We start from the raw sequence: 26693 nt of genomic DNA on the forward strand, positions 1-26693 counted from the left end.
GTGTAGCCCAATGGCGTCTGTTCGCTCTAGGAACACAAAGAGCCTCAAACCGATCGTTCATGATCTTAATGAAGAAGCCTGACCATCTGGTAAGTGGGCGGCCAAGCAGTCTTTTGACATCCCGTGCAATCTAGTTGGTAACAGTTCTAGTCCAGCAGTCATCTTTAAATCTCATTACGTGACCATCCCATCTGATTTTTGACGCCTTGGCAAATGAGACAGCATCCCTGATTCTTGATCGTCGATGGAGGTAGGAACTCTGGATTCTTTCTCTCATTTGAGTGAAACGTGATATTCCAAGCATAGCTCTTTCAATTCTTCTTTGGGAGACCCGAATAGTGTTCTCATCCTGTCTGTGTAGGGCCCAGGTCTCTGAGGCGTATGTTAATGCAAGAAGAACAGTGGAATCAAAGAGATGTGCCCAGAGCCAGAGGTTCTTCGTCCTCTTAGCTATTTCTTATTTCTAAAATAGCTAAGAAATAGGATACAAAGTTCGGAAATGAATATACACGGGCATCTAACTGACAGTGAAAGAGCCAACTGGTCTGTCACAAATGAAACATGATTTTTAACATCATATACAAAAATTATCTTAAAATGAATAAAAGACATATATATCCCAAACTACATGTATGTAGAAATAAATATCGATGGTACACTGCAGGACCTCAACATCAGAGTTGTTTTGGAGACTCAAATCCAAAAGCAAGGACAGCAAAATCAGTAATAAACTAATGTGATTACATCGATTTTTTAAAGTTTTATACGGGGGCTGAAGAGAAAATATAATGTGTAGAACGTTTGCTTTTCATGCAGCCTACTTTTCACGGTCAATCCCCAGTACCCCCATGTAGTCCCCTTATCCCACCAGGAATGATGCTTTAGCGCAGACTCGAACTAAGCCCTGAGAACTAGAAGAGTGGCAGAAAAAAACAAATAAAAACGTTTTGTATAGTAAAAGAATCCACTATCAAACAAAAGACTAAATCTATCAATTTGGATAATTTTTGTATCATAAATTTGATAAGAATTCAGTATCTAAAATATGCAACGAACTCCCACAGCCCAAGAATGCAAGAGTCAAGCAACCTAATTTTTAAAAAATGGGCAAGGGGCTATGGTGCCGCCAGCAGGTCAATCTGTACCTGTGAGGCGAGTGCATCAGCAGCCTGATGGCGCCTTCAGACTTCCAGATACCTCAAAATTGCTGCTGTGCCTTTGGCCAGACCCCAAAAACTTGGGGCAAAGTTTACCAAGAAAGTAAACAGCCAAAAGTTAGGTTTGTAGGAGAAACACCCACAAACCACCTCCGGCTCAGCTATATAATTGAAGGCATGGCCTCTCTGGTTCCTGATTGAACTGCTTAACGACTTAATGATCCCAGAGACTCAGAAACGAATCTCGGAACCCAAAGGCTTTTGTCAGAAATGTGTCCTGTTCCTGCAGTAGGTTACCGGTGCTGGGCCAACCCAGATGGGAATAGGTTTCATGCCTTGGCCTGTTCCCCCTGACGACCCGGTGGCTGCCATCCTCCAGAGGCCACTGGACAGACAGGTTTGGGCCCACAGTGACGAGACACGCAGGGACTCACGGGATGGCGGTGTAGCCGGACCTGTCTTCCCCATCCCAACGAGACCCTAAGTTATCACCCATGAATGGCCTCTCTGGCTCCTGATTAAGCTGCTTAATGGCTATGATCCCAGAGACTCAGAAACAAATCTCGAAACCTAGTGGCTTTTTGCAGAAATCCCTCCAGATTTAAGTGTTAAAATTTGGAATTTCAAAATTGCGCGGCCACTACTGCAGCCATGCAACATCATATGTTACTCATAACCAACAATAGAACACAAATTGTCTACTGTTGCCTTTACAGCAGATCTTAGTGTTGGGGAAAAATCTCAAATAATAATGGTGGGTCTGGTGTCAAAATATTGAATGTGTTCAAAGTAGAGAGAGAGTAATGTGGAAATCATCTGCCCCACAGGTAGGGAGAGGGTGTGGGATGGGGGTATACTGGGGTTTTTGGTGGTGAAGAATGGGCACTGGTGAAGGTACAGTTGTTTCATTGTATGGCCAAGACTTAGACCTGAAAGCATTGTAACTGCTCTCATGGTGATTCAATAAATAAAATTATAAAAAATGGAAAAAAATGGGCAAACACCCAAATGGACCTTTCTCAAAAGAAGGCATACAGATCACTCACAAATGCAGAAAAATGCTCAATATCAATTATTTTTAAGGAAATACAAATTAAAACTACAATGAGATATCACCTCACACTCATGAGAATTATAATAATCTTAGAAACATATGTTACTGATAATGCAAAGAAAATGGAAATCGGGTATACTGTCGATAAAATGTAAATTTGTGCAACTGCTATATGTAGGAAATGCTATGGAGAATTTATAAAAATAAAATTAGAAATTCCACTTGATCCAGCAATAACCCTTCTAGGCATTTTTATTTGAAAGATGCTAAAACATTTAATTCAAAAAATATCCACTAAGAACTGTCTGTTGAAAACAGATAAAGGAATGAACATGATAACCTCTCTGTATCTGCACTGCAAACCCCAAAAGAATAGGGTTGGGGAGGAGAAAGAAAGTGAGAGAGAAAGAGAGAGAGGGAGAAAGAGGGAGAGAAAGAAAGTGCTTGTCATAGAGACAGGCTGGGGTGGTGGTAGTGGGAGGGAAACTGGGAACATTGGTGGTGGGACACGTGCACTGGTGGAGTGATGGGTGTTGGAACAATGTTTGACTGAAAACCAACTATGAACAACTTTGTAACTCTGTATCTCACAGTTATTCAAAAAATTCCACACATCAATGCACATAACAGTATTGCCCAATATAGCGAAACTGGTAGAAGAAGCTGCAGTTTGTGTACTCAATGGAATCTTACTCTGCCACTATAAAAGAAGAAATTGTGACTAAATGAATGAATCTTTTCTCTGATTATTTTTTATTTTTTAAATTTTGAGAGTTTTCACTGTTTAGTATGTACAATGGAATGAAAAGTTATGCTAATCAGCACTAGAGATAGTACCAATATGTAGGGTCCTTTCCTTGCATGTTCTGAACTGGGTTTGATCCCCAACATCCCATATGGTGCTCTGAGCACCACTAGACACTTTTGGTGAGAATAGAACCAAGAGTTTCTCCTGAATATCACTGGATATGGCTAAAAAACAAAACAAAAACCTGCTATTTATATGCAACATAGTGCACACCAACATCAAAGTGCCCACCATCTTCTACCACCGTCTATACATATCTTATAGTCTGGTCATGTTTCTCTCCTATCTTTCACACTCTGTTTGTAATTGGTTGTTCATTCCAATGTCAAGGGTTTCCATTGTTTATAAATCTCTGAAAACTTTGACTCTAATTGCTCCACAGATGAGTGAGATCAGGCGGTATTTGTACCTCTCTTTATGATGTACTTTGCTTAATATAATATCTTCCAGCTCCACAAAATGGATGAATCTTTTTTCCCAATTTTTATTAGTGAAACACCACGAGGTACAGTTGTAGACTTACAAATTTTTGTGTTTGTGTTTCAGTTATACAATGATCAAGTACCCATCCCTCCACCAGTGCCCATTCTCCACCACCAATGTTCCCAGTATCCCTCCTACCCCCATCCCCCACCCCCACCTCGCCTCTGTGGCAGGGCATTCTCTTTTTTTCTCTCTCTCCTTTTGGGTACTGTAGTTTGCAAAAGAAGCATTGAGTGGCAATCATGTTCGGTCTATAGTCTACTTTCAGGATGCATCTCCCATCCTGGGAGTATCCTCCCAACACCCTTTACTTGGTGCTCCCTTCTCTATCTGAGCTGCCTTTTCCCCTAGCATGTGCGGCTGGCCTCCAAGCCATGGAGTGAACCACCTGGTACTTCTCTCGGCTATTCTTGGGTGTTGGTCTCCTATTTTGTTACTTTATATTCCCCAAATGAATGCAATCTTTCTATGTCTGTCCCCCTCTTTCTGACTCATTTCACTTAGCATGATACTTTCCATGTAGTACCACTTGTATGTAAATTTTATGACTTCATCTTTTCTAACAGCTACATAGTACTTCACTGTGTAGATGTACCAAAGTTTCTTTAACCAGTCATTTGTTCTCAGGCACTCGGGTTTTTTTCCCCCAGATTTTGGCTATTGTGAACAGTGCAGCAAGGAACATAGAAGTGCAGATGTCATTTCGACTGTACTTTTTTTGCCTCTCCAGGATATATTCCCAGGAGTGGTATTGCTGGGTCAAATGGGAGTTCAATTTTTAATTTTTTGAGAATTGTCCATACTGTTTTCCAAAAGGGCTGAACCAGTCAGCATTCCCACCAGCAGTGAAGAAGGGTCCCTTTCTCGCCACATCCGCTCCAATACCGGTTGCTTTTGTTCTTTTGGATGTGGGCCACTCTCTGTGGTGTGAGATGATATCTCACGTAGTTTTGATCTGCATCTCCCTGATGATTAATGATGTAGAGCATTCTCTCATGTGCCTTTTTGCCATACGGATTTCTTCTTTGTGAAATTTTCTGTTCATTTTGTCACCCCATTTTTTGATGGGGTTGGATGTTTTCTTCTTGTGGAGTTCAACCAGTGCTTTGTATATCCTTGATCTGAACCTCTTGTCAGATGGGTATTGGGAGAATATCCTTTCCCATTCTGTATACTGTCTTTGAATTTTGGTCACTGTTTCTTTTGAGGTGCAGAAGCTTCTTAGTTTAAGATAATCCCATTTGTCTATCTCTGTTTTCACTTGCTTGGCCAGTGGCGTGTCATCTTTGAAGATACTAAATGGATGAATCTTAAGGCGATCTTGCTTAGTGACATATTAGAATATTATACAGTGCTACCTAAACAACCAATGGATTTAAAAAATAACAAAAGGGAGATCAAAAAAGATCCTGTGACAAATAAGAATTAAAATACAAAATACCTAAACTTATGGGATACAGTTAAAATAACTCTGAGGGAAGTTTATGTCAATAACAACTATATATGTTAAGTCTTCTGCCCCTGCACCTGGCTGTCCTCACCGGGGCCCCTTGGAGGGGGGTGGGTTGAGTTCCCCTCTCCACCCTGATAAGATCCCTGGCAGCTGAAGACCTCCGGGACCCAGCCATAGCCATGCTGAGACCACTCGCCACACACTAGGACGAGCCTCAGACATGAAGGAACTGGCAGAGGAACCCAGGTGTGGGGGACCAGGGGCTGAAATCTCCAAGCCTGCTCAGTTCAGGACTGGGTCTCCTCCACCCAGATCCCCCATCTTCCAGTAGCTAGACAGTTAACAACCACCGATTGCCGTGTAACCCCATAAATGTCCAAGATCCAGAGACTATAAAACCAAGCTCCTGGAAGCATGTGGCCGCGAATGCGGTGTGGCCTCTTATTGTCTAGTTCTCACTCTCAGAGAACCTGGCAGGTTACCAAAAGTATCCTGCCCGCATATATGGCTGATTGGGAACACCTGTAAAGGTGATTAGAGGCTGCTACAAAAGCCTCCATCCCTCTCGGAGAGCCTGGCAAGCTATCGAGAGTATCCTGCCCACACGGCAGAACCTTACAAGCTACCCGTGATGTGCTCCATATGCCAAAAACAGTAACAATGATGGTTCTCATTCCCCTGACTCTGAAAGAGCCCCCAATATGCCATCAGGCTACACTAGCACATGAAAGGGATGAATGAAGACATTACTGGTGCCCGCTCGAGCAAATTGATGAATGATGGGGTGAGAGTGATAGTGAGCGATGTTAAGAAAAAGAAAAAGGGCAGGACAAGAACAGATGACTGGTTAAAGAAACTTTGGTACATCTACACAATGGAGCACTATGTAGCTGTTAGAAAAGATGAAGTCATAAAATTTCCATACAAGTGGTACTACATGGAAAGTATCATGTTAAGAGAAATGAGTCTGAAAGAGAGGAATAGACATAGAAATATTACATTCATCTAGGGAACATAAAGTAACAAAATAGTAGACCAACACCCAAGAGTGGCCGAGATTAGTACCAGGAGGTTTGCTCCATGGCTTGGAGGCCAGCCACACATGCTGGGGGAGAGGGGAGCTCAGATAGAGAAGGGAGCACCAAATAAAGGGATATCCAGGGAGGATCCTCCCAGGATAGGAGAGGCATGCTGAAAGTAGACTATAGACCAAACATGATTGCCACTCAATGCCGCTTTTGCAGACCACAGCACCCAAAAGGAGAGAGAGAACAAGGGGGAATGCCCTGCCACAAAGGCAGGGTGGGGTGGCGGATGGGGGCTGGGAGGGATACTGGGACCCATGGTGGTGGAGGGTGGGCACTGGTGGAGGGTTGGTGTTTGATCATTGTATGATTGAATCCAAGCATGGAAATTTGTGGGTCTACAACTGTACCTCATGATGTTTCACTAATAAAAATTTTAAAAAAGAAAAAGGGGCAGGAGTGACAGTAGAGCATGTAGTGTTTGCTTTACACATGTTGGACCTGCCTTCAATCTAAGGCATCCATATGGTGTCTGGAGCCACATCAGGTGTGATCCCTGAGTACAGTCCCAGGAGAAAGTCCTGAGCACCATCTACAGTGGCCCCAATACACACAAAAAAGGAAAAAAAAGAAAAAGAAAGAACAACCTAATCTTATATCTCAAAGAAGTGGAAAATGAACTCATTAAGTTCAAAGTTGGCAGACCAAAATGGAGACCAGACCTTTCAAAGAAATCTGAAGTCAAATCAATCTTGAGCAAGTAGAATAAAAAATGCTGGTGCCACAGGTTCTGCTTTCAAAATGCATTATAGGGGCCAGAGTAATAGAACAGCAAGTAGGGCATTTACCTTGCATGTGGCTAATCCCATTTTGATCCCTCACACCCCATATCGTCTCCAAAGTCCACTAGGAATAATCTCTAAGTGAAGAGCTAGGAGTAAACTCTGGACTTAATTCACTACTGTGTGTGGTCCAAAGCCCCCAAAATAATAAAATAAAATAAGAAAAATTTATTAAAAATTGTAGTAATCAAATGGTATAACATTAGCAATACACACAAAAAAACTCAAACATATATAGTAAGAAATTTTATTTATTTATACTTTGAAAATAAACTAGAAATCAGTTGGTTTTTGAAAAGGATGTTCAAACATACAAAGAGGATAATTAATGTTTTCAATAACTGGTAACGAGAAAACAGGGTATACACACATAAGATCATTAAATTAGATCTTTATCTCATGCCATTTGCATAAATCAACTCAACTAGATTAAAGATGGCAACATAAGACTTAAAACAGTAAAACTGCTAGAAGAAAAAAAATCGGAGAATTGACCAGCACAATACCTTTTTTTCTTTGATTTTTGTGACACACCTAGTGATACTCATGGTTTACTCCTGGCTCTCAACTCAGGGATCACTCGTGTCAGTGCTTGGAGGACTATATATGTTGCTGGGAATCAACCCAGGCTGATTGTGTGCGAGGCAAATACCCTACCACTGTACTATTGTTCCAGCCTCCTACAGAATATTTTTTCATTTATGCACAGATAAAAATGGAAAAATTGGCAGTGGGACCACACCACTGAAACAGCAAGAAATTTCTTACACTGCAACGGAATCAGTCAACAAGTTGAAGATAAGTCAACAAATTGTAAAAGGAGCAGAAATATTTACATATTGTGTATCAAATGAGGGGCTAAAACAAATATATTGGGGTTATGATGCTGCCAGCAGGTCAACCTGTACCTGTGGGGTGAGTGCATCAGCAGCCTGATGGTGACTTCAGACTTCCAGATATCCCAAAATTGCTGCTGTGCCTTTGACCAGACCCCAACAACTTGAGGCCAAGTTTACCAAGAAATTAAACGGCCAAAAATTAGTTATGTGTTTGGAGATAAACAGGTAAAATAAACCTTAGTACCAGTGGGAAAAAAATTAGGTATGTGGGAGACACATCCACAAAGCCCCTCTTCCTCAGCTATATAAGCTCATTTATTGGTCTTATTTAAGAACTGTAGTGATAGCACAGCAGGTAGGGTGTTTGCCTTGCACACTGCTGTCCCGGGTTTGATTCTTCCATCCTTCTCGGAGAGTCTGGCAAGCTACCGAGAGCATCTTGCCCACATGGCAGAACCTGGCAAGCTACCTGTGACGTATTTGATATGCCAAAAACAGTAACAAGAAGTCTCACAATAATGCCTGCTCAAGTAAATCAGTGAACAACAGGAGGACAGTGCTGCAGTGCTATTTCAGAGACCCATAAATCTCAAAAGAGATCAAAAAACACAGTTATGGTCTGTAGCGTAGAGGTAGGTGGAAACCCATGCCATGCTCAAGGCCACACCCCATGCACTTGGCCGAGCCTCACACATGAGTGAAGTCCTACGGAACCCAGGTAATTCGGAACTTTGTGACCATAGATTCTGGGCTCAATGGGACCAGGAGTGGAGATCCTCTGCCCACTTTCCCCAGTCTCTGGTGACCCAGAGGTCACGCCCATAAGCCGCCTACTGCCGGCGCCAGATAATTTTGTCATTGGCCACTGTCCAGATCATATGGCTGCTTCTCCCAAAAGAGAGGGTAACATGAGGCCCCATATCCATGCCACTGGACTCTAAGCCAGGCTGCTTCACATGAGGCGCCACAGAGAACGGCGGGTAGAGCCCTTGCTGCCCCAAGGGAGCCAGCTCTGGCAGCCAAAAATCCCCACAACCCAACCACCACCACAATCAAGGCATGTCCCCACATGCTTGGGCCAAGTCTCACATATGAGTAAACATATTCCTGGACTATGTGACCGCAAAAGTGACCACGCAACACATCATAAAACACTTCCTATCCATTCTCCATAATTACCACACCACATTTGATTCAGTAGTAGGCAACAAATCATAGAGGGAAATATATATGCATATATACATATTTTTAGACATGTATACCAAAGCTCACACCACCCAAACTTTAACAACATGTTAGTGATATCCTTTAGTATGTCTTAATAGTTTCTGAAAAAATAGAATAATCTTCACACTGTTTCCTATATGAACACTCTTTTTTGTAAGCATGTTCAACAGTTCTTCATAACATACAATAAGAAATATATTACTTCGGTTGTGTTTTGTGATAGGGATTGAGGTGTGGGATGGAAACATCCCGAATTTGGTGGAGGAAGGTGTAATGGTGGTGGGATTGGTGTTTGAATATTGAGTGTAATCAAACATTATGAACTAACTTATAAAATTAAACAAAAAAGTAATGTGGAGTTTATGCCCAATTCAATCAGCTTAATCAATGGCTGAATAAATAGGAGTGCTCCTACATTATAAAAAAAACTAAAATAAAACAAATATATTAGGAATTCACTATTCAATAGAAGCAAGCAAAAAATAAAAAAATATATAAAATGGGCAAAAGAACTGAACAAACATTTGTTCTATGAAGACATACAAATAAACAAAAAATATATTAAAATTGCTTAACATTACTAGTTATTCTGGAAATGAAATTAAAACCAATACCTCACATCTAGTAGAAGGCCTATTTTCAAGGTCACAAAAGGTATAATTGTTGGTTAGGATATGCAGATGGTAACCTTGTACCCTAGTGGTAGAAATATATATTGAAAGAGACAGTATGACAAATCAGTATGGAGTTTCATCAAAACATATAAAAACAGGGCTGAAAAGATAATACAGGGGTTAACATACTGGCTTTGTGCACCTGACCCTGGTTTGACTGGTCTGATCCCCATCCCTCTGTGTGATTTCCTGAGTACTGCCAGGACTGATCCCTGAGCACAGAGACACACACACATATATATACACACACATATACACACATATATGCACATATATAACAAGCATATCATTTAGCAATCTCCTGATATATATATGTATATATATGAAGGAAATGAAATAAGTAGCTTGATGAGATATTGGTACACTCACAATTTTCAAGCTATGGAAACAATCTAATTGTACATTTGCTTATTGTTAAACAGCTTACTAATGTATGGAAAAGAAAATGTTACTTACCTTTTAAACAGGTAGAAATACTTCCATAATTGGCAGATAAAGAATGGAATCGTCATTTACTGAACTGAGGGAGTGCAAACTTTCAAAAGGTAAATAAATCAACATATATCTTTCAAATATGTTTTAAAATGTTATATTTTATTGTAGTCAGAAATTTTAAGATGTTTTGAATTCAGGGAGAGAGTTTTGCACTTAAAAGTACACATTTGAGAGTTGTGAGTACATCAATGATGTTTAAATCCAGAAAGCTAATGAGATCATCAAGAGGGTAAGCTGTAGAGAGAGAAGATGACTAACCAGTGAAACCTTAAAATCCTAATGTTTAGAGTTCTGGAAGAAAATGAATAACCATTAAAGGATTTGGACAAGGAGAGATCAATGACGTTAGAGAATCAGGACAGTATGGTGTGCTGGATGCTAAGTAAAGAATGTGTTTCCAGGATATAGCTCACAGGGGATCCAGGGTATAGCTCAAGGGTACCCAGAGGATATGTCACAGGGCTAGAGCTCACAATTGACATACAGAAGTCCCAGGTTTGATCTAAAACATGCACACTGTTCTCCGAGCCATTGCTGAGTGTGACCTTGAATAGTCCCTGAGCACTTCCAGGTACTCCCCACCCCCTCCAATAAAAGAATGTTTCAGGGTCTTGGGAGATAGATCAAGGGGATATAGCACATGCTTCAAATGCAGAAGGATCCAAGTTTGATTTATGGAACTCTGTGCTATCCCTCACCCCTAGCAGGAGCATGTGTAGTCCTGGTAGACATCATCAGTGTGAGATCAAAGCAGTGTTGCGCTTGTGGCCTAAGTACCAAAACCATCCTGCCTGCACCACCTGACATAGTATCACTGGGTTGGAACACTGGCATACTCCTACTCCCACCATGAACAGAAAGTGTTTCAAAGAGGGTGATGATGTGTTTAACATATTTTATGCACTATTTCACTCACTCCTGGACATTGTTGCACCTTGATACAACCTCATTTTGCTGTATCTGACACTACTGGTTTCTACCCAGTGGCTTCTCTGTTACCACTATATGGACACCTGCAAGAAACTGCTCAGTAATTCTAGATAATGAAACAATTTGCAAGTTCCAGTGAGTTGATACCCTCTGCATTTGCTATTGGTCAATGACAGATGAAGGGTAATACTTTTCTGTCTTAGTTGAAAAATTCTCAGGCATATCCTACACAGCTTTAAAGAGCATTCTTTTTGAGAATAACCCACGTTGCCTACTTTAGACAAATGTAATTCTTTGAATAAAATTTATCCAAGCTGGCTTCTGTCATGTACAACTTCCATGTTCTATTAATGTCTATAAATTGACATTATGTTAAGAACTAAATTTATTACAACTAAATTTTACCCTTTCTCAAAAATTACACTCACTGATGAATGGTGTGATGTTGAAATTATGTACATGAGAAAACATTAACAGTACTGTAAACCATTATAAACATTATTGTAAATAAAAATAAAATATTTTTTTATTTTTTATATGTCGGCCGCGTGACATCTTATTATGACATCTTATTATCTCTTTCCTACTTTGGACAAACTGGCAGGTTACTGAATGTAGCCTGCCCACAGGGCAGAGTCTGGCAAACTCCCCTTGGCGTACCCAATATGCCAAATACTAGTAACAATGATGGGTCTCATTCTCCTAAAGAGCCTTGAATATAATCTCAGGGCTAGGATGAAGGAGACGTTACTGGGGCCTGCTTGAGGCAATCGACGAATAACAGGATGATTTGTGATTTTTTTGTGATTTGATTTTTATCAATAAAAATTAAAAGTATGGTTAAAATCACTGTAGCACTGTCCTCCTATTGTTCATCCATTTGCTCTAGTGGGCACCAGTAACATCTCCATTGTGAGACTTGTTATTACTGTTTTTGGCATATCGAATACAACATGGGTAGCTTTCCAGACTTTGACATGTGGGCGGGATACTCTTGGTAACTTGCCGGGCTCTCTGAGAGGTGGCAGAGGAATCGAACCCTGGTCGGCCATGTGCAAGGGAAAGGCCCTACCCACTCTGCTATTGCTCCACAATCCACTTTTTATTATCTTCATATGTTATTTTATGTAGCTCTTTTTAGGTTCTTGTGTTAATTGTTGTAGTATTAAGCTACTTGGTAGTGTAGCTGCTAGTAAGGAGTTTTTCTAATAATGTTTCCTAGGCAATCACAGACCCCTGAAACTAGGCTTATAACAACCCAATTTTCCCTGAGCATGAGTCATCACATCTTAATTATTTAAAAGATAACCCCCTGCCTGTGTATAGTCTGGAATAGAAGTGTTTATATCACTATATTTTAAGTCATCTTTATTCCCACTAATTCTTTGTCCCTATACCTCTCCCTTAAAAATGAGGCATTTCAAGATGAAATAAAGATGTATTTACTAAATAGATTTTTTAAACTGGCTTGTAGTGTGGCATATAGAATTACCTAGTTTAATCATGGCTTGTTTTTAATTTATTAGCATGGCTCAACTAAGAGGATAAAGGAGTGCTTTGTTAAATATGTTTTTTACTTAAATAACTTTCAAATACTTAAAAGTTGTTGGCAAAATGAATGTTGAATTAGCAATGTGTATTATACTTTCAAAATAAGGAAGACATAGAGGTCTATTTTATAAATGGCACAGGATCCCATTTTTACCAAATAAACAAGTAGCCAGATGTATGACTCCTCAGGGAATAGAAGTGCCCCCCACCCCGGAGACTCATAATATCTGGGATGGATAGATGGAATGGGTTTAGATATCTTTTTGTGGGACACTGATGTTCAGGAAATAGATTCTTTGACATTATAGATAATTCTAGGGATACTAGTATACAGATAATCTACTTCATATCAACCAGTGGGAAAGTTTCTTTCTTCCTTTCTGGCTTCTACAACAGGAGCTCCTCCTAGTGGGCAGTCACTTTTTAGGGAAAAAACAAAAACAAAAACAAAAACAAACTTCCTTTTAATGACTCCCTCTGATGACTTAACAAAGACTTCAGGAATGGGATCTATAAGTCCCCTTGGCTCATTCATCTTACTGTGATGTTATAATAAATGGACTATAAGAAGTTCAGTTATACCGTTGCTTTTATATTTCTCTTAATCTCTATTTGAGTGAGGGAAGGAGAAAGAAAATTATAAACTGATGTCCTCAACTTTTAATTTATTGTTACTGAGGTAAAGTTCAGTGATACACAAGTTCAGACCACACTAGTGTTTAATATTAATATGAGTTGTCAGGTAGAAAAAAACATTCAATTTAAATATAAAACAACTTATCTGTTACTTTAAATTCAGCTCAACATTAATAAAATGCTTCTGCTTTAATGGCTGGAGCAATAGCACAGTGGTAGGGTGTTTGCCTTGCATGCAACCAACATGGCCATCCCGAGTTCGATTCCTCTGCCCCTCTTGGAGAGCCCGGCAAGCTACCGAGAGTATCTCGCCCGCACAGCAGAGCCTGGCAAGCTACCCGTGATGTATTCGATATGCCAAACACAGTAACAACAAAGTCTCCAATGGAGATGTTACTGGGTCTGCTCGAGCAATCAATGAACAACGGGAGGACAGTGACTGCTTTAATGACTGTCACAAAATCTCTAGGCATTATGACCTTCATTTTACACAGGAGGAAAGCAAAAGTTCAGAGATGGCACAGCATAGAGAGAAAAATACTGTTGCATAAAGACAAAAACTCTAGCCAGAGTCAGTAGACAAGGATTTTCATGCAGTTATTATCCCTAACCCACTGTCTCACTGTATGGTTATAAGTAAGTTGCTTCCTATCTCTGTGCCTTGGTATATGCATTTATAGAATGAGATGATGGGCTTTCTCAGTTTGCTTGTATATCATGATCATCTGGGATTTAAAAAATCATTTTTCTCAGCCTCACTTCAAAAGATTCTGATTTATTGGTCTCAGGGTACATGATTTCCACAACACCTCATTGACTCAGGAGCCAATCAAGGGAAATCAAGTCTGGTATTTCTCTCTGAAGAAAAACCTTGCCACTTAGTATAAAATTCAAGTATTATGGGGCATTTCTTAGAGGGGAATTTGAAAGGCTAAGAATAGTAGTAAAAAAACTCTCATGTTGAACCTCCTGAGTAGAACTCAAAGCTTCAACCACATTATTCCCACATTTTCTCTCTCTCTCTCTTTCTCTCTCTCTCTCTCTCTCTCTCTCTCTCTCTCTCTCTCCCTGTCTTCATGAATACAAATGAAGAATGAAGAATAATTTCAACAGAGGCATTTGAGAGAAAAACAAAAGGATTATCAAGGATACAAGTGAACCAAGAATTAGTGAAATAAAATTTTCAATGGAAGAAATGAACTATTATAAAGTTTTCTTCTTTTACATTGTTATTTTCCTTATCCTGTGTTTTTGTTTCTGGACCAACATTTACAATTATTTCCCAATACCTCCATCTCTTTCAATATAGCTTATGTATTAAGATTGGAGCCATCTTCTTGGGAAGCATTGACTCTCATTGGAAAAAGATGCTTTCGAAAAATAACAGATTAAGTTACTTAGATTTCCTTTTTAGTACTTATTTTTGTCATCAGAGTAGTAAGACTTCAAAGGCTAAAATTAAATTGTAGGCCAAAGAGAAAAGGGACAAAAATGTCATTCTGTCTCCCTTTCATTTAGCCCTTAGAATATAAGTTCTAAATGAGACCTCAGGATATATGCATTTGTATGGCTCCCTTCACCATTTTCTTTTTCTTTCTTTCTTTCTTTCTTTCTTTCTTTCTTTCTTTCTTTCTTTCTTCCTTCCTTCCTTCCTTGCTTCCTTCCTTCTTTCTCTCTTTTTTTCCTCTTTCTTTCTCCCCCTTTCTTTCATTCTCTTTCTTTTGTTCTTTCTCTCTTTCTTTCTGCCACACTCAGTGGTGCTCGGGACTTACTTCTGGCTCTGCACTCAGGTATCACTCCTGGTGGGGCTTGGGGACCATATGGAGCACAGGGGATGTAACCCTGGTTGTCTGTGTGAAAGGCAGGTACCTTACTCACTGTACTATCTCTCCAGCCCACCTTAACTTTCACAATAGAATATATTAGTGAACTGAGGTTAAAACTCATATTAGTAAAACTAGGCTAGTTGCTTGAAAAATAAGCTGTTTTTTTTTCTTTAGCAACTTACAGTAGCAGTGTTAGTTCTTTAAGAATTTGGAGTTCTTTAATCCTTGCCATGTGTCTCTCACTATCAGAGATATGATCTTTATCTGGTAGAGTTAAAAGGAGTGTCTGAGTAGTTGGGGAATTATCACTTGTGGGTCAGTATTCCTCGCTTAATTTCCAGGGGACTGACCATCAGATACATTTGGGAGCAACACAGGTATCTTTAATTGTACTTAGCAAGACCCGTAAACAATTAGCAGTATCATTCACAAGGAGTCTTTTCTTCAGGGTTATGGATCTAGTCCACTCTGGCCTGTGAAAGAAGAAAGATGATAATATTTTCATGATACAGTTAGGATAAGGACATAGACCTGGATTAGTGTAAAGAGACCAAGAATTTCAACCTTAACCAAAATGTAGGGTAAATATCATAAAAGGGTACTAATGATTATGTGTAATCCACAAGAAAAGAAAATTGAATATGTAGAGGTTGGGAATTTTGGATACATTCACAGCCAATAAGGATTTTAATGAATGGCTTATACATTCTTCTGAGCAACTAGAAGTTTGGAACTGACATTAAATAAAAAAGGTTGTAAAGGTTAGAGTTGAGGTGAAAAAGGTCAGGAACATTGTTAGATCATGTTATATTTGCAATCATTATAAAATGGCAGAGGAAAGATGTGAAATATGCAACTTAATAATAAGTGTTAAGTTTAAGGAAGTATTTTATGTTTATATAATTTGGAAAGTCAACATGTACATGATATCAAAAGAACAATTTCTAAGTACCAATCCCTAAGATAATTTCATAGAAAGGGTGATAGAGAGGAGGGGATCCAATAAATACAAAGTAGGAGGAAAAATGTCAGTGTGCAACCTGAAAGCCAAGTGGTAAAAGTGTTTTTAGGGTAGGGAAGCAGGATAATAATTATGTCAAATTCTGCTGATGTTTCATGTATGACAAAACCAAGAAGTAACTACTGAGTTCACTAAAGCAGAAAACTAATAAAAACATTTTAATAAATTGTTTGAGAGATACATTATATCATTATTCACCTTAGTTATTTTCAGAATTCCCTTATGTTCATGTTTCTTATACAAAAAAATCAAGAATTAGATCAATGTAATGAATTTAATGATTTTGTAATGATAATTAGGGGCATGAAACTTGTCTTTAGTATGTTGTTATCAACCCTATGCTTTAATTTTATGTAAGAATGATACGTAGGGCACAGGGGACTATTGTGTAAGAGAATTAATTAGATAGTACAATTCTTAGTATGTTTTGTACTACACATTACCACTATTGATAGCTGAAAAAAATCCAGTCAGTAAACAGAATGTTTTGTTTTCATATTTCAAAATAAATGTTTCTCAGTAATTTCCTCTGAATTTATTAATCTGACCAGATATATTTCTATTATGCTTATGGTATCTAAATGACTATATGAGCATGCATTGGTTTAAAAATGCATTTTGAAGCATTTGTTAAAATAAGGTTTCTTCTTAAAGAAAGACATTTTAAGGTTATGTAACTCTTCTATTTGAACCAGGGACTTCATTTTCATGTAGAAAAGAGCTCTTCAAAGCAACTCATAGAACACATAGATTTTGGAAGGCAAATTTAGTACATTTCTGAGCACCACAATAAAGCCTTATGTCCTTTAAAGATGGTAGACTATTTCTAACTCACGCTGAATGAATATGATTAAAGATGTAAAGGGAAGGTACCACCCTAGTATACCACTTTAAGTCTTTAAGTTATTCTGTCTCCTTATAGCTGCACACTTGCTATTCCATTGCTGCTAAGCATGACACGCCAAGGTTCATGCTTGAGCACCTACACATGCACTATCCAGAAGTAGAGGGGAATAAACATCCAACAGGGAAAGTATTTGACTAATGAGATGAGCGATAAGAGATGGATTCTGCTCCCTTACTCCCCCACAGGGGCTGTATAGAAGTGCAGTATGGCCTGTCATAACAGATTGAGAAATCAGCTTGTCATGAAACAGATTGTGGCCAACACAGTGATACTCTTAATGTGTTCTCTCTTTCTCTCCTTCCTCACTGCTTCCCCCACTTACTTTTCCTTCCTTGGGGTTGCCACAAGATTTTTTCAAGCTATACTTTCTAAGAAATTCAAAGGCATCTGGAAATTAGGAAGTTTGTAATTAAGCCATAATTTTATCCAAACTCAGACTTATGTGGCCTTGGATAGCTATTTTCCTTTCTGTGTGTCTTTTTTCTCTAATTACAAACTGTTGATGTTAGAACAGTCTTTAAGTTCCATCTGTGAAGTAATGTCAGTGGAAAGGATTTCCAGTGTAAAGATTATGATGGCAAAAGGTAAGATATTACACTCAGCAATGGTCATCATGGGATTGCATACGTCTAAATCAGAATGATACACTCAATATGATCAATGGACTTGAATGTTAACAGTACCCGCTCCAATCCCTTTTGAGTTCCAAATTAGTTTTAGTTCTACTTTCTGCAGAAATAAATTTACGCGCCCCCCCCCACCCCCAGGAACCTATAAAGAGAAGTTCAAGTAAAAACTATTACTCACTCTGCATCAACTGAGAATAGCAACTGGTTGCAAACATGCTTCCAAATAGAGCAGTGAGAAATTTGTACTATCACCAGTTGGTAAATAATACAATATATGATGTCTGTAATAATTGATTAAGTCTTGCCATAGGAACATATTGTTCCAACTCATGATGCAGGTGTGTTGGGGTTAGGGAAAGGACTAGTCACTCTTTGAGAATTGTTATTCCAGAAAGGTTTGTGTTATGCTTCAGACTTCTGTACCTGACTCTGGAGCATAGACTTGGAAGTCAGTTGTCTCAGTCGAAATTTTAGCTTCACCATTTACATGCTTTATTACATTTATAGAGTCACTAAAACTCTCTGTAATTTAGTTTTTTTCATTTGTAAAATTGTAATCATATTAATACCTACATTGTAGAATTATTATGAGGATTAAATGAGAATAGGTAACACATTTAAAACAGCACATAGTAAGCATTACCTAAATGTTTGCTATATTCATTATAGCTACAGTGGTGACGGAAGATGGGCTGGAACCACAGGAAAACTCTTGGCTAAAGTCATATGAAATCTATCAAGGGACCAATATGTAAAAAGCAGAAGAGTTAGGGGGTAACCGATGACTTAACTACCAAAAAATGCTAAGCAGGAAACACCCTCTAAATATTTCTGTTTATATAGTACGTAACACAAAGTAGAAAAATAATGAAAACAGAGCCTCTCTGCAGGATTTAGAGTTCTTTCGTATATATTTTAAATATACATGTGCAATACATTAAAATATATAGAGATGTGTGAATATATATTTACATACATATATGTATACATATATATGTATCTGGATATACATATATATGTATACCTCACAGAAGGGATACATATGCACACACACTGACACATTGGTGCGCATACCCCAACAGGACCCATCTATACGTAAACCAGATGCAGTCCATATCAGGCCAACTTGAACACAAGTGAAAGCTCTGACTCAGCAGCAGATTGCAGATTGCAACTGCAGTTGAGTAACCCTTCAGTTTCTTCTACCAAGTGTAAGGCCATTTAGAAATACACTGAGAAGAGCTTCTCTGGGTATATGGCAGAGCCCAGGGCCCTTCTGGCAGTGTACAATTTGCCTGAGTAAGGACTGCAGGATTGGGATATCAAGGAGATAGCAAGGAGGAGGAAACTGTTATTTTGGGTCCTGAAACTAATAAGCAAACATCTATAGAATAACTTTAGCTTCAATGCACTAGTGTCATAAAATCTCTATATAAGTCAGCTATAAGCAAATTTCAGGCAGAAGCAGGGAGAAGTGTGTGTTGCTACTCATCACCATCCAGCTTGGTCCAGAGAACTGGGTGCAGCTTTTAGGGATAGGTAAGTTCAAAGTTCAATCAGGCAAACTTGCGAGATTCAAAGAAAAGTTACTTAAAATGGAAGGATCTGAAAGCAACATAAGAGGTTACAGGTATTGGTCTGGGTTTATAAATGTTCCAAGAAGCCAAACCTTATATATGGCACCATTTGCAGCAATATAATTAACATTATGAATAATCATCATAACATATTTATATATACAAAAATAGAGCAAAGCAACTCTAGAAGAGGAGGTGTAGGTGAAGTTGTGGGGCTGTGTGCAGCCCAAATGTCAATACACTGCAGGAAGATTCAGAACCAACAAAGACTGAGTGGCACATATTTCTATAGTATATATCCAACAAAAGGACATGGGTGTACCTTCTTCCTCCCCCTGGGTGTGACTATATTTCTCCCCCCCTCTCCACCCTGCAATATACATCCATGCACACTTTTAAGAGATGATACATAGAGTTCGAGTCTGGAAGTCTGAAACTAAGTCAGAGCACTTTGATTCCAAGCAAGTGCTTTCAATCTCTGGATCCCTTAAGTGAATGTAGGATCCACTTACAGAGAGGAACTGGATCTAATTCTTGTGTCTTTTAGCAGCAGTCTTTAGGAGCCTGCCTTTACCACTGTAGCCTTTTCCATTGGAGGAGATTCACAGCCCAGGCTCTTGGTGTTTATTTATATTTTTAAAAGAAAAGTCAGTTCTTTGCATTATACATCTTTGATCTCAGTTTTTCACTGTTGTTGAAATTTAGGTTCTTAGGCAACTGCCACTGTAGACAAAGCCAGTAGCAAGCACAGTGTATATGCAGCAAAGAGTAGGTGCAATGGCGAAGATACAGCTTGGTTAGGGCTTCCTTAAGCGTTTCTTTTCCATACTTGAGCTTCTACAAGGTGACAGAGCCAAAGGTGATATCCACGGGGGTGGGGGCAGCCTCAACATCTGATAGTTAATTAGCTACCCACCATGCACAGTATAAAGACCACCACACTAACTTGGCATGGTTCCTGAAGAGAAATTGAACAGGAATGGCTTTCTTTCACTGCTAATAGAGTCCTAGGAAAAAAGTCCCATAACTTAATGTGGTGCAGGGTAAATACTGAAACAGGAATCAGAAGACCTGTATTCCAGTCCCAACTCTGCTATTAACTCAGTGTGTGGCCTTGGGCAAATCCTTTCCTATCTCCAGGCCTCAGTTTTCCCATCTGTTAAAATAAGGACATTGAACTAGATTAACAGTCAGGATTCCTTCCAGCTCTAAAGTTTTATGACTTTTACATCCATTATTAAGGCCTGAGCCATGCAGTCTCAGGGCAGTTAGCTTCTAAGAGTGAACAGACCTCTGTAATATCCTTTGCTTTGTTCATTTAGCTATAAAGCACGTCTGCCTTTGGCACTTGGGTCAGACATACAAAGTTACTATCCTACTCAGCATGCTAGTGGAACCTGCCAGTACTATGTAGATTACTGGGAAAATGAGTAAAACTCCAACTAATTCAACCTGGAAATATAAGATAACTTTGCCTCATACACTCACAAACGAGTAAGTGTGGTTCTGAGTGCACACACACATCAGGATACAGACTATTGCTAGTGATCAGTTCATTTCAGTATTCCACTTCCCTTAATAAAATTGGTAAATAGTATAGAGCATAGCAAAGTTTTGTGTTAAAGGCGACACCTATGGAAAAACAGCACTTTTGGACATCTTATAGAAACAGGGACAAGAAGAGAAACAAAGCTTGATCAAACACGATAGAAATACAGGCAAAGGATTTGTTCAGGAGAGGAAGTGAGAAGAAGTAAGTGGGAAGATAAAACGAAAGAAAACACAGTAAAAGTAGAAATAGGGTGAGGATTCAAGGGCAAGCATTACAAAATCAAGCAAAGAACAAAGAGGAAAGAGGGAAAGAGAAGACTCAGGAAAAGAAGGGTAGATAACAGGGATAAGGGGTCAAATTCCCTGCAATAGCGAATGTTCTTCCACGTGAACCAATGAAAACCATCTTAGAAGAAAGCTTCCAAAGGCACTGTGGAAAGCAGAGTGACTCTCAGAGCCTGCATCGAGAGGCATTTCACTGGGGAGCCCCTAAACCTCCACGTTGCTGGCTCTGTCAGTCCTCAGTGTCCAAATCTCATGCCTAAGTATCACCTGAATTTGCCTTGACAGTCATGAGGGCTGAGGTGGCAGGGAGGAAAAAAGGTTACAGGGGAGTGGGCTAGATACTGTGAAAAAGAACAAGGCATCTCCCACTAGGATGTACTCAGCCATTCCCTTGATACTGCAGGAACAAAATTGGTGAAACCCTAACTTTGGCTACTTTACTCCTTCTCTATACTCCCCCTTTCAAAGGTGAAGCTTACTGATGGGGGCTAGAAGGAGAAAGCTCTGGATCCATTTCATGGGAAGGTCATACAGACTTTTCCTGGGCCTTGGGGAAAGGCGCACTGCCAGAAGAGATTTTTCTGCACACAGTGTTGGTGTGCCTCTTACAGCGGCAGCCTGGGCGCCTGAGGCTGTCGTAGCCCCGCTGGCACAGATGGAGGCATCCACGGGTAGGCAGGTAGCAGCACAGGCAGGGTAGGAAGAGGGAGATGAGGCTCATGGCTGCCCAGCGGACGAAGCAAGAGCTAGGCCCACAGGAGCAGGGCTCATCAGCGCAGTTGTCTTCATCATCAGTGGAGCAGTGGTAGAAGAGGCCCTTAACGCAGCAGAGACAGGTGCCATAATCGAGGAGGCTCTCAGCAGAGCAAAGGCAACGCTGGTTGCACAGCCAGCAGGAGGGGAGAGGGCGAGCTGCTGTGCAGAGGACACATTTACAGCGCCCACATTCCTCGCAGATGAAGAGGTGCTCATTAGGGTGCACTGCAGATTGCTCAGCTTCTCCCTTCAGAGCACCATCAGCCTTTGGGTGGGCCCCTGCTCCAGGCTGGGTTCTGATGATGGACTGGCCTGAAGATGAGGGCGTAATGCTGGCCAAGAGCCTTTGATCAGAGGCAGTGGTGCTATGGGACATTGAGCTGGCAATGCTAGACTGGCTCAGATGCTGAGGCAAGGGCTGCAATTGATGGCACTGGCTGAGACTGCGGGGGAGAGCAGTAGGCATGGTAGCCAGAGACCAATCAGATTTGTGGGTTTGCACAATAAGGGACGGGCTGGAGACGGCCTGTTTACAGGGGGCTGGAGGCCGCTCCACATAATCATTGCTAGCATGAGTAGAGCGCAGCTGTTCAATAGGCAGAATTTGTTGAAAATCTTCGGTCACTGCAGCATCCATTTTGCCTTGATTCTTGATATCTGAGTGGTTTTGGGTCAGGGTGGCACTTACGGTGGTCAAGAGCCCTTGTAGTTGAATGGACCTTAGGGCACATCAGAAAATTCTATAAGAGAAAGAACAGACACAATAAATGAAAAAAAAAAACACAGGCTTGAGTACTTTGTGAGGAACCAACAAAGCTTGGAGCCTATGACCACTGATACTTTCAATCTACTTTATGTAGTCGTATCTACGTTCCACCCTTATTCTCTACTTGACCTCACTGACTTCTTGACAGGCAAGTTCAGTCATTCCATTCAGTCTGTAAATCAGTCCGGGAGCAAAGATCAGATCATTGATTCCTTTTGTATTCTATCACATGACTAGGGTCACTGGAGCAGTTAGCTCATTCAAATGTTTGCTAATAGTGAAATCTAGGCCTTTCTAGAATTCTAATTAAAAAGGAATCTAATTTCAAATGCACAGGTCATTTTCCGAAGCAATGTTGATGTATCAGAGAAAGACTCAAAAGTCTTCTGTTAGAGGTTGTATACAGCATTAACCAAAAGTTTCCTTTCGGTGGCATTTGTGATAACAACTGATGACAAAAGACATTGCTTTATTCAATGAATATAAGCAAGTAAGCAAGATGCAGCAATGGCAGAGACACAAAGGGTAGAAATTGGGTTATCTGTAGAATAATTTTTGAAAAAGGACTCTCAAGTGTGTGAGGAAGCCAAAACTATCATCTTGCACTTCTTATGTTACAGGCTGTTTTAATTTATTGAGAGGGTAAGTCTTTCTAAATAGCAATGTGGCTCCAGAATCAAACTGTTGTGTATGTGGGAGTAATGCTGGGGCTGGGTGACCCATAAGAGATAAAGCCTCAATTATGTCAAATATCCTCTGTAACTGCATTTATTGCCACCCAAAGTAGAGTCTATACTGATGGGATTTATTGGACATAATCTGCTTAGAGTATTTTTCCTATCTTTACATTATACAATAAATTGTTTATCTTAAGAGCAGGAATATTTTTATACCAGATTTAAGACAAAATGAGTATCTAAATAGCATATAATTGTATACCACAGTCAGGAAGAGTTGAATGGTCATTTCCTGGTTAGATCAACCCTAGTACTGATAATAGTGGTCACGAGGAAAATATTTTAGATGCAGCAGATTACTATGATACTTGGAATACCAAAAAATCAGAAAGATGCAAACTAGGAACCTAAGTTGAAATACAAAAGTCATTCTGGCATTAGGGCTAAGGAAGCGTTAGCATGAATAAAGCATATATTTGAAATACATCAGATTTCAGTCTCCTCAAAATAGATCGATTACTCACACCACTGTATGAGATGGAAAGCTTGAATGAGTAATAGAAATGAACAAGAGAGAGACGATACTGCTTGATTAGGTTTCAATAAGCAAGCAAATACAACAATGAAATGTACCCAAAGCTCAATAACTAGAATAATCAGGAAGCAATTTATGAAACAAGTGGATAATAATATGACCAGATTCATTGCCTTCAAGGCTACATCCACATGCAAACCTGCTATTTTTAATGTGCATTTTTCTGGTGTTTTTGCAAATTTAATTTGTTAAAAATAATTTTTGCCATTTCATATAAAAGAACTAGTGCAACTATCATTTCACTTTTGGGCTAGCTGATATGTGTTATTTATTTAAAACAGTAGCTCAAAATACATTTAAACATTGAAGATTCTAGAACTCAAATATCTATATGAACTTTTTCAAATAATTTGCTTTCCTTGGGCCTCAGTTTCACTGTCTATATTGACTATAGGGGTGACTAAGTGATTCTGAGACACTCTGCTCCACATTATCTACAATTATATATCTACATAAATTAACCTAGAAATTATCTGTATCCACACCTACATCTTCAATTTTTGAGGGAAAAATGGGTAACATGCTCTTTTTATTTGGGTGTTTAAGACCAAAATGTACATGTCTCTTTCATTTACTTAGATTCACAATCCCCTTGAACTCATACCCATACCACTGCTATATCTTTATTAATATTTATAGTCTTATCAGGTAATGGGCAGGTAGTTTTTATTTGTATAACCAACGACACATTATTCAGATGACATCCATAGTAAGGAGATGCAGGAGCTTTAGATATGAAAGTCTTGAGAAATTTATGAGAAACGGATTTAATGATGATTGATGATCAGAAGGAGAAAGTGTGAGGTCTTTCAAGTTCTTTTTATTGTAAGAACAATAACATGAATACTGGATGCATTTTAGGCTAAAGGGAACTAGATTTGAAGTATTGGAAAGTTCAAGAATAAGTGACTAGAAGGAAAGCTTAAAAGATCTCAAATTTATAGCAGATAAATATGTGGGATTCCAGGGCTATCACTGTATATCTCAGGACAGGCACAGAAGGTTGAAAGCTAAGCTTGGAGGAATCTAGGTCATTATAAGTGACTCAGAATCATGTTCAAAGGGGTTACCCTCTGGACAGCAGAAGGGCATATGGTTTTTAGGTGAAGAAACTCTATTTGCATATTGGTTTCTGCAGAATTGAGGAGTTGGAGTATTTGCTTGGATGATTAAAGGAAACTCTGGTTTTCTAACTGTATGGGATGATAAAAAGCTACTACTATCTTTCTTATAAGTACAGGGTAAAGGACTTGGCAGGATGAATTTAGTAGGCTTCTTCCCATAAAATATTTTATTGAAGTGGACTGTGGAAGTTCTGCAATATGGTGGGCAGTAGGACCTGGGTAAAATCAGGGGTGCCGAGTAGGATAAAATAGGATTGAATGACAATAAATTGTTTGCCATTCTGGACACGCTGAATACGATCTGTCTAACAGGATGAACTGAAATAGATACTGTATGGGAAGTTAGGAGGGGGAAAACTGAGAAAGAAAAACTGCTGCAGCCCACCGACTAGATGAAAAATTACTACTGCATGCATGTTTATGATTCAGAAATCCACCCATTAAAGGGCCATTCATTATGAGCAGCAACAGTAAAGAAACGGCACTGCTGTTAAATTCCACATTTGATTGAGAGAGAGAATATCGGTATCACCTATTATTAAATAGGAGTCAAGGTGATTACAAGTCTTGGCTGCACAGAGACGGGTTCTGGTGATTTCTGTCACGTAGAGCCTCTGCAGTAATGAATGATGCATTGTAGACCCACTCCCATCTCAGTCCCTCTGGCCAGGTGCTCAGAGCTTTCTTAACAGTTTTTCTGTAGCCTGAAAATTTGCCATGTTCAACCTAAACAGACATTTCTTTTCTTTTGCCAATTTAGGGATGAGAACGTTAAATCCGCTCAAGAAATGCTAATGTTTGTTCATGAACGAAAAATGTGGTTCTCTCTGAAACCTGAAATCTACCTTGTTGAGAAAAAAATTAAAATTTCCTATCTAAAACCATTTTATACTCACAAACAAAGAGAGTTCTGATTTCTGTGACCAATCCTTTCTAATACAATATGATTCAATTTTTATTTCAAACAAGAGGGGGGAAGAGAAGAAAGAGAGCCTGGCTTCTGTTTTCTCCCATTCCCTGGGGTTCAATGCTGTTTTGTACCTTACTATGTAATGGCTCTGGAGTGTGTTGCTTTTTTTCTGTGCTCTACTGTTATATACACTCATTCTCAGAATAACTGAAAGCAAACACAGGGGGAATTTCTGCTATGGCTTTATATGTTTTCTTAGTTCTACTGTTCCAAAGTCTGCTCTCTAAAAATCCCTCTCTGTGCAAAAGCATTTGCATCTCTATCAAAGCACTCCCCCCTTACAAATACCAAGTTGTATATAGTTTACATTACTAACCTCTCAGCCACTGACTGGGCCTCCCTCCTACCGCATACATCTTGCCTGAGCTGCCAGGTTCTCGCCACATTTAACTCTTAACTTGTCACTTTGCTACCCTAGTCCTATTCATTCCTTTCACCGTTTCATTAAGACTCACAGCAGTTTATTTCAAACCAGGGAGTCTTGCAGTTTTAAGACCTTGCATTATTAAAGATATGTGTTTCAGTGGTGACCAATACAAGGAAATCTGTGTTATCAGATGAATACACACACTTGTAACTCTGAAGAAATGCCAGTTGTTCATTTAAGAAGTGAGAATCTTTCTTTAACCCTACAATCCTTTTAAAAGAGACAAAAAATTTCTAGTCCTAAGTTTAGTTTTACTTTACCACGTGACAGAGGCAAGTGACTTCCATTACTAGACTCAGTTTCTTCATCTGCAGAATGAGAGGGAAATAAAGGTTTTTTTTAAAGCCCTTTGCCCTAATCCTATAAATTTTTTTTTCACTCTGGGATTGTTGGTAGCATTTGTCTATC

At 39.4% G+C, this 26693-nt stretch overlaps 1 protein-coding gene across 2 annotated transcripts in view; it reads right to left on the reverse strand.

Annotated features, from left to right (window-relative positions):
- Nucleotides 1–18442: 18442 nt before the first annotated feature.
- Nucleotides 18443–26693, reverse strand: part of SPRY3 (sprouty RTK signaling antagonist 3) — a 152748-nt gene continuing 144497 nt past the window's right edge. For both annotated transcript variants that reach the window (XM_056128853.1, XM_056128852.1), the window contains one exon: nt 18443–22466. In XM_056128853.1, coding sequence (XP_055984828.1) covers nt 21497–22363 — 867 coding nt within the window. In that variant the 5' untranslated portion in view covers nt 22364–22466 and the 3' untranslated portion in view covers nt 18443–21496. The remainder of the gene's footprint in view (nt 22467–26693) is intronic.

Source organism: Sorex fumeus, unplaced genomic scaffold, assembly GCF_029834395.1.
Source record: "Sorex fumeus unplaced genomic scaffold, SorFum_2.1 ptg000070l, whole genome shotgun sequence".
NCBI classification, from domain to species: Eukaryota; Metazoa; Chordata; class Mammalia; order Eulipotyphla; family Soricidae; genus Sorex; species Sorex fumeus.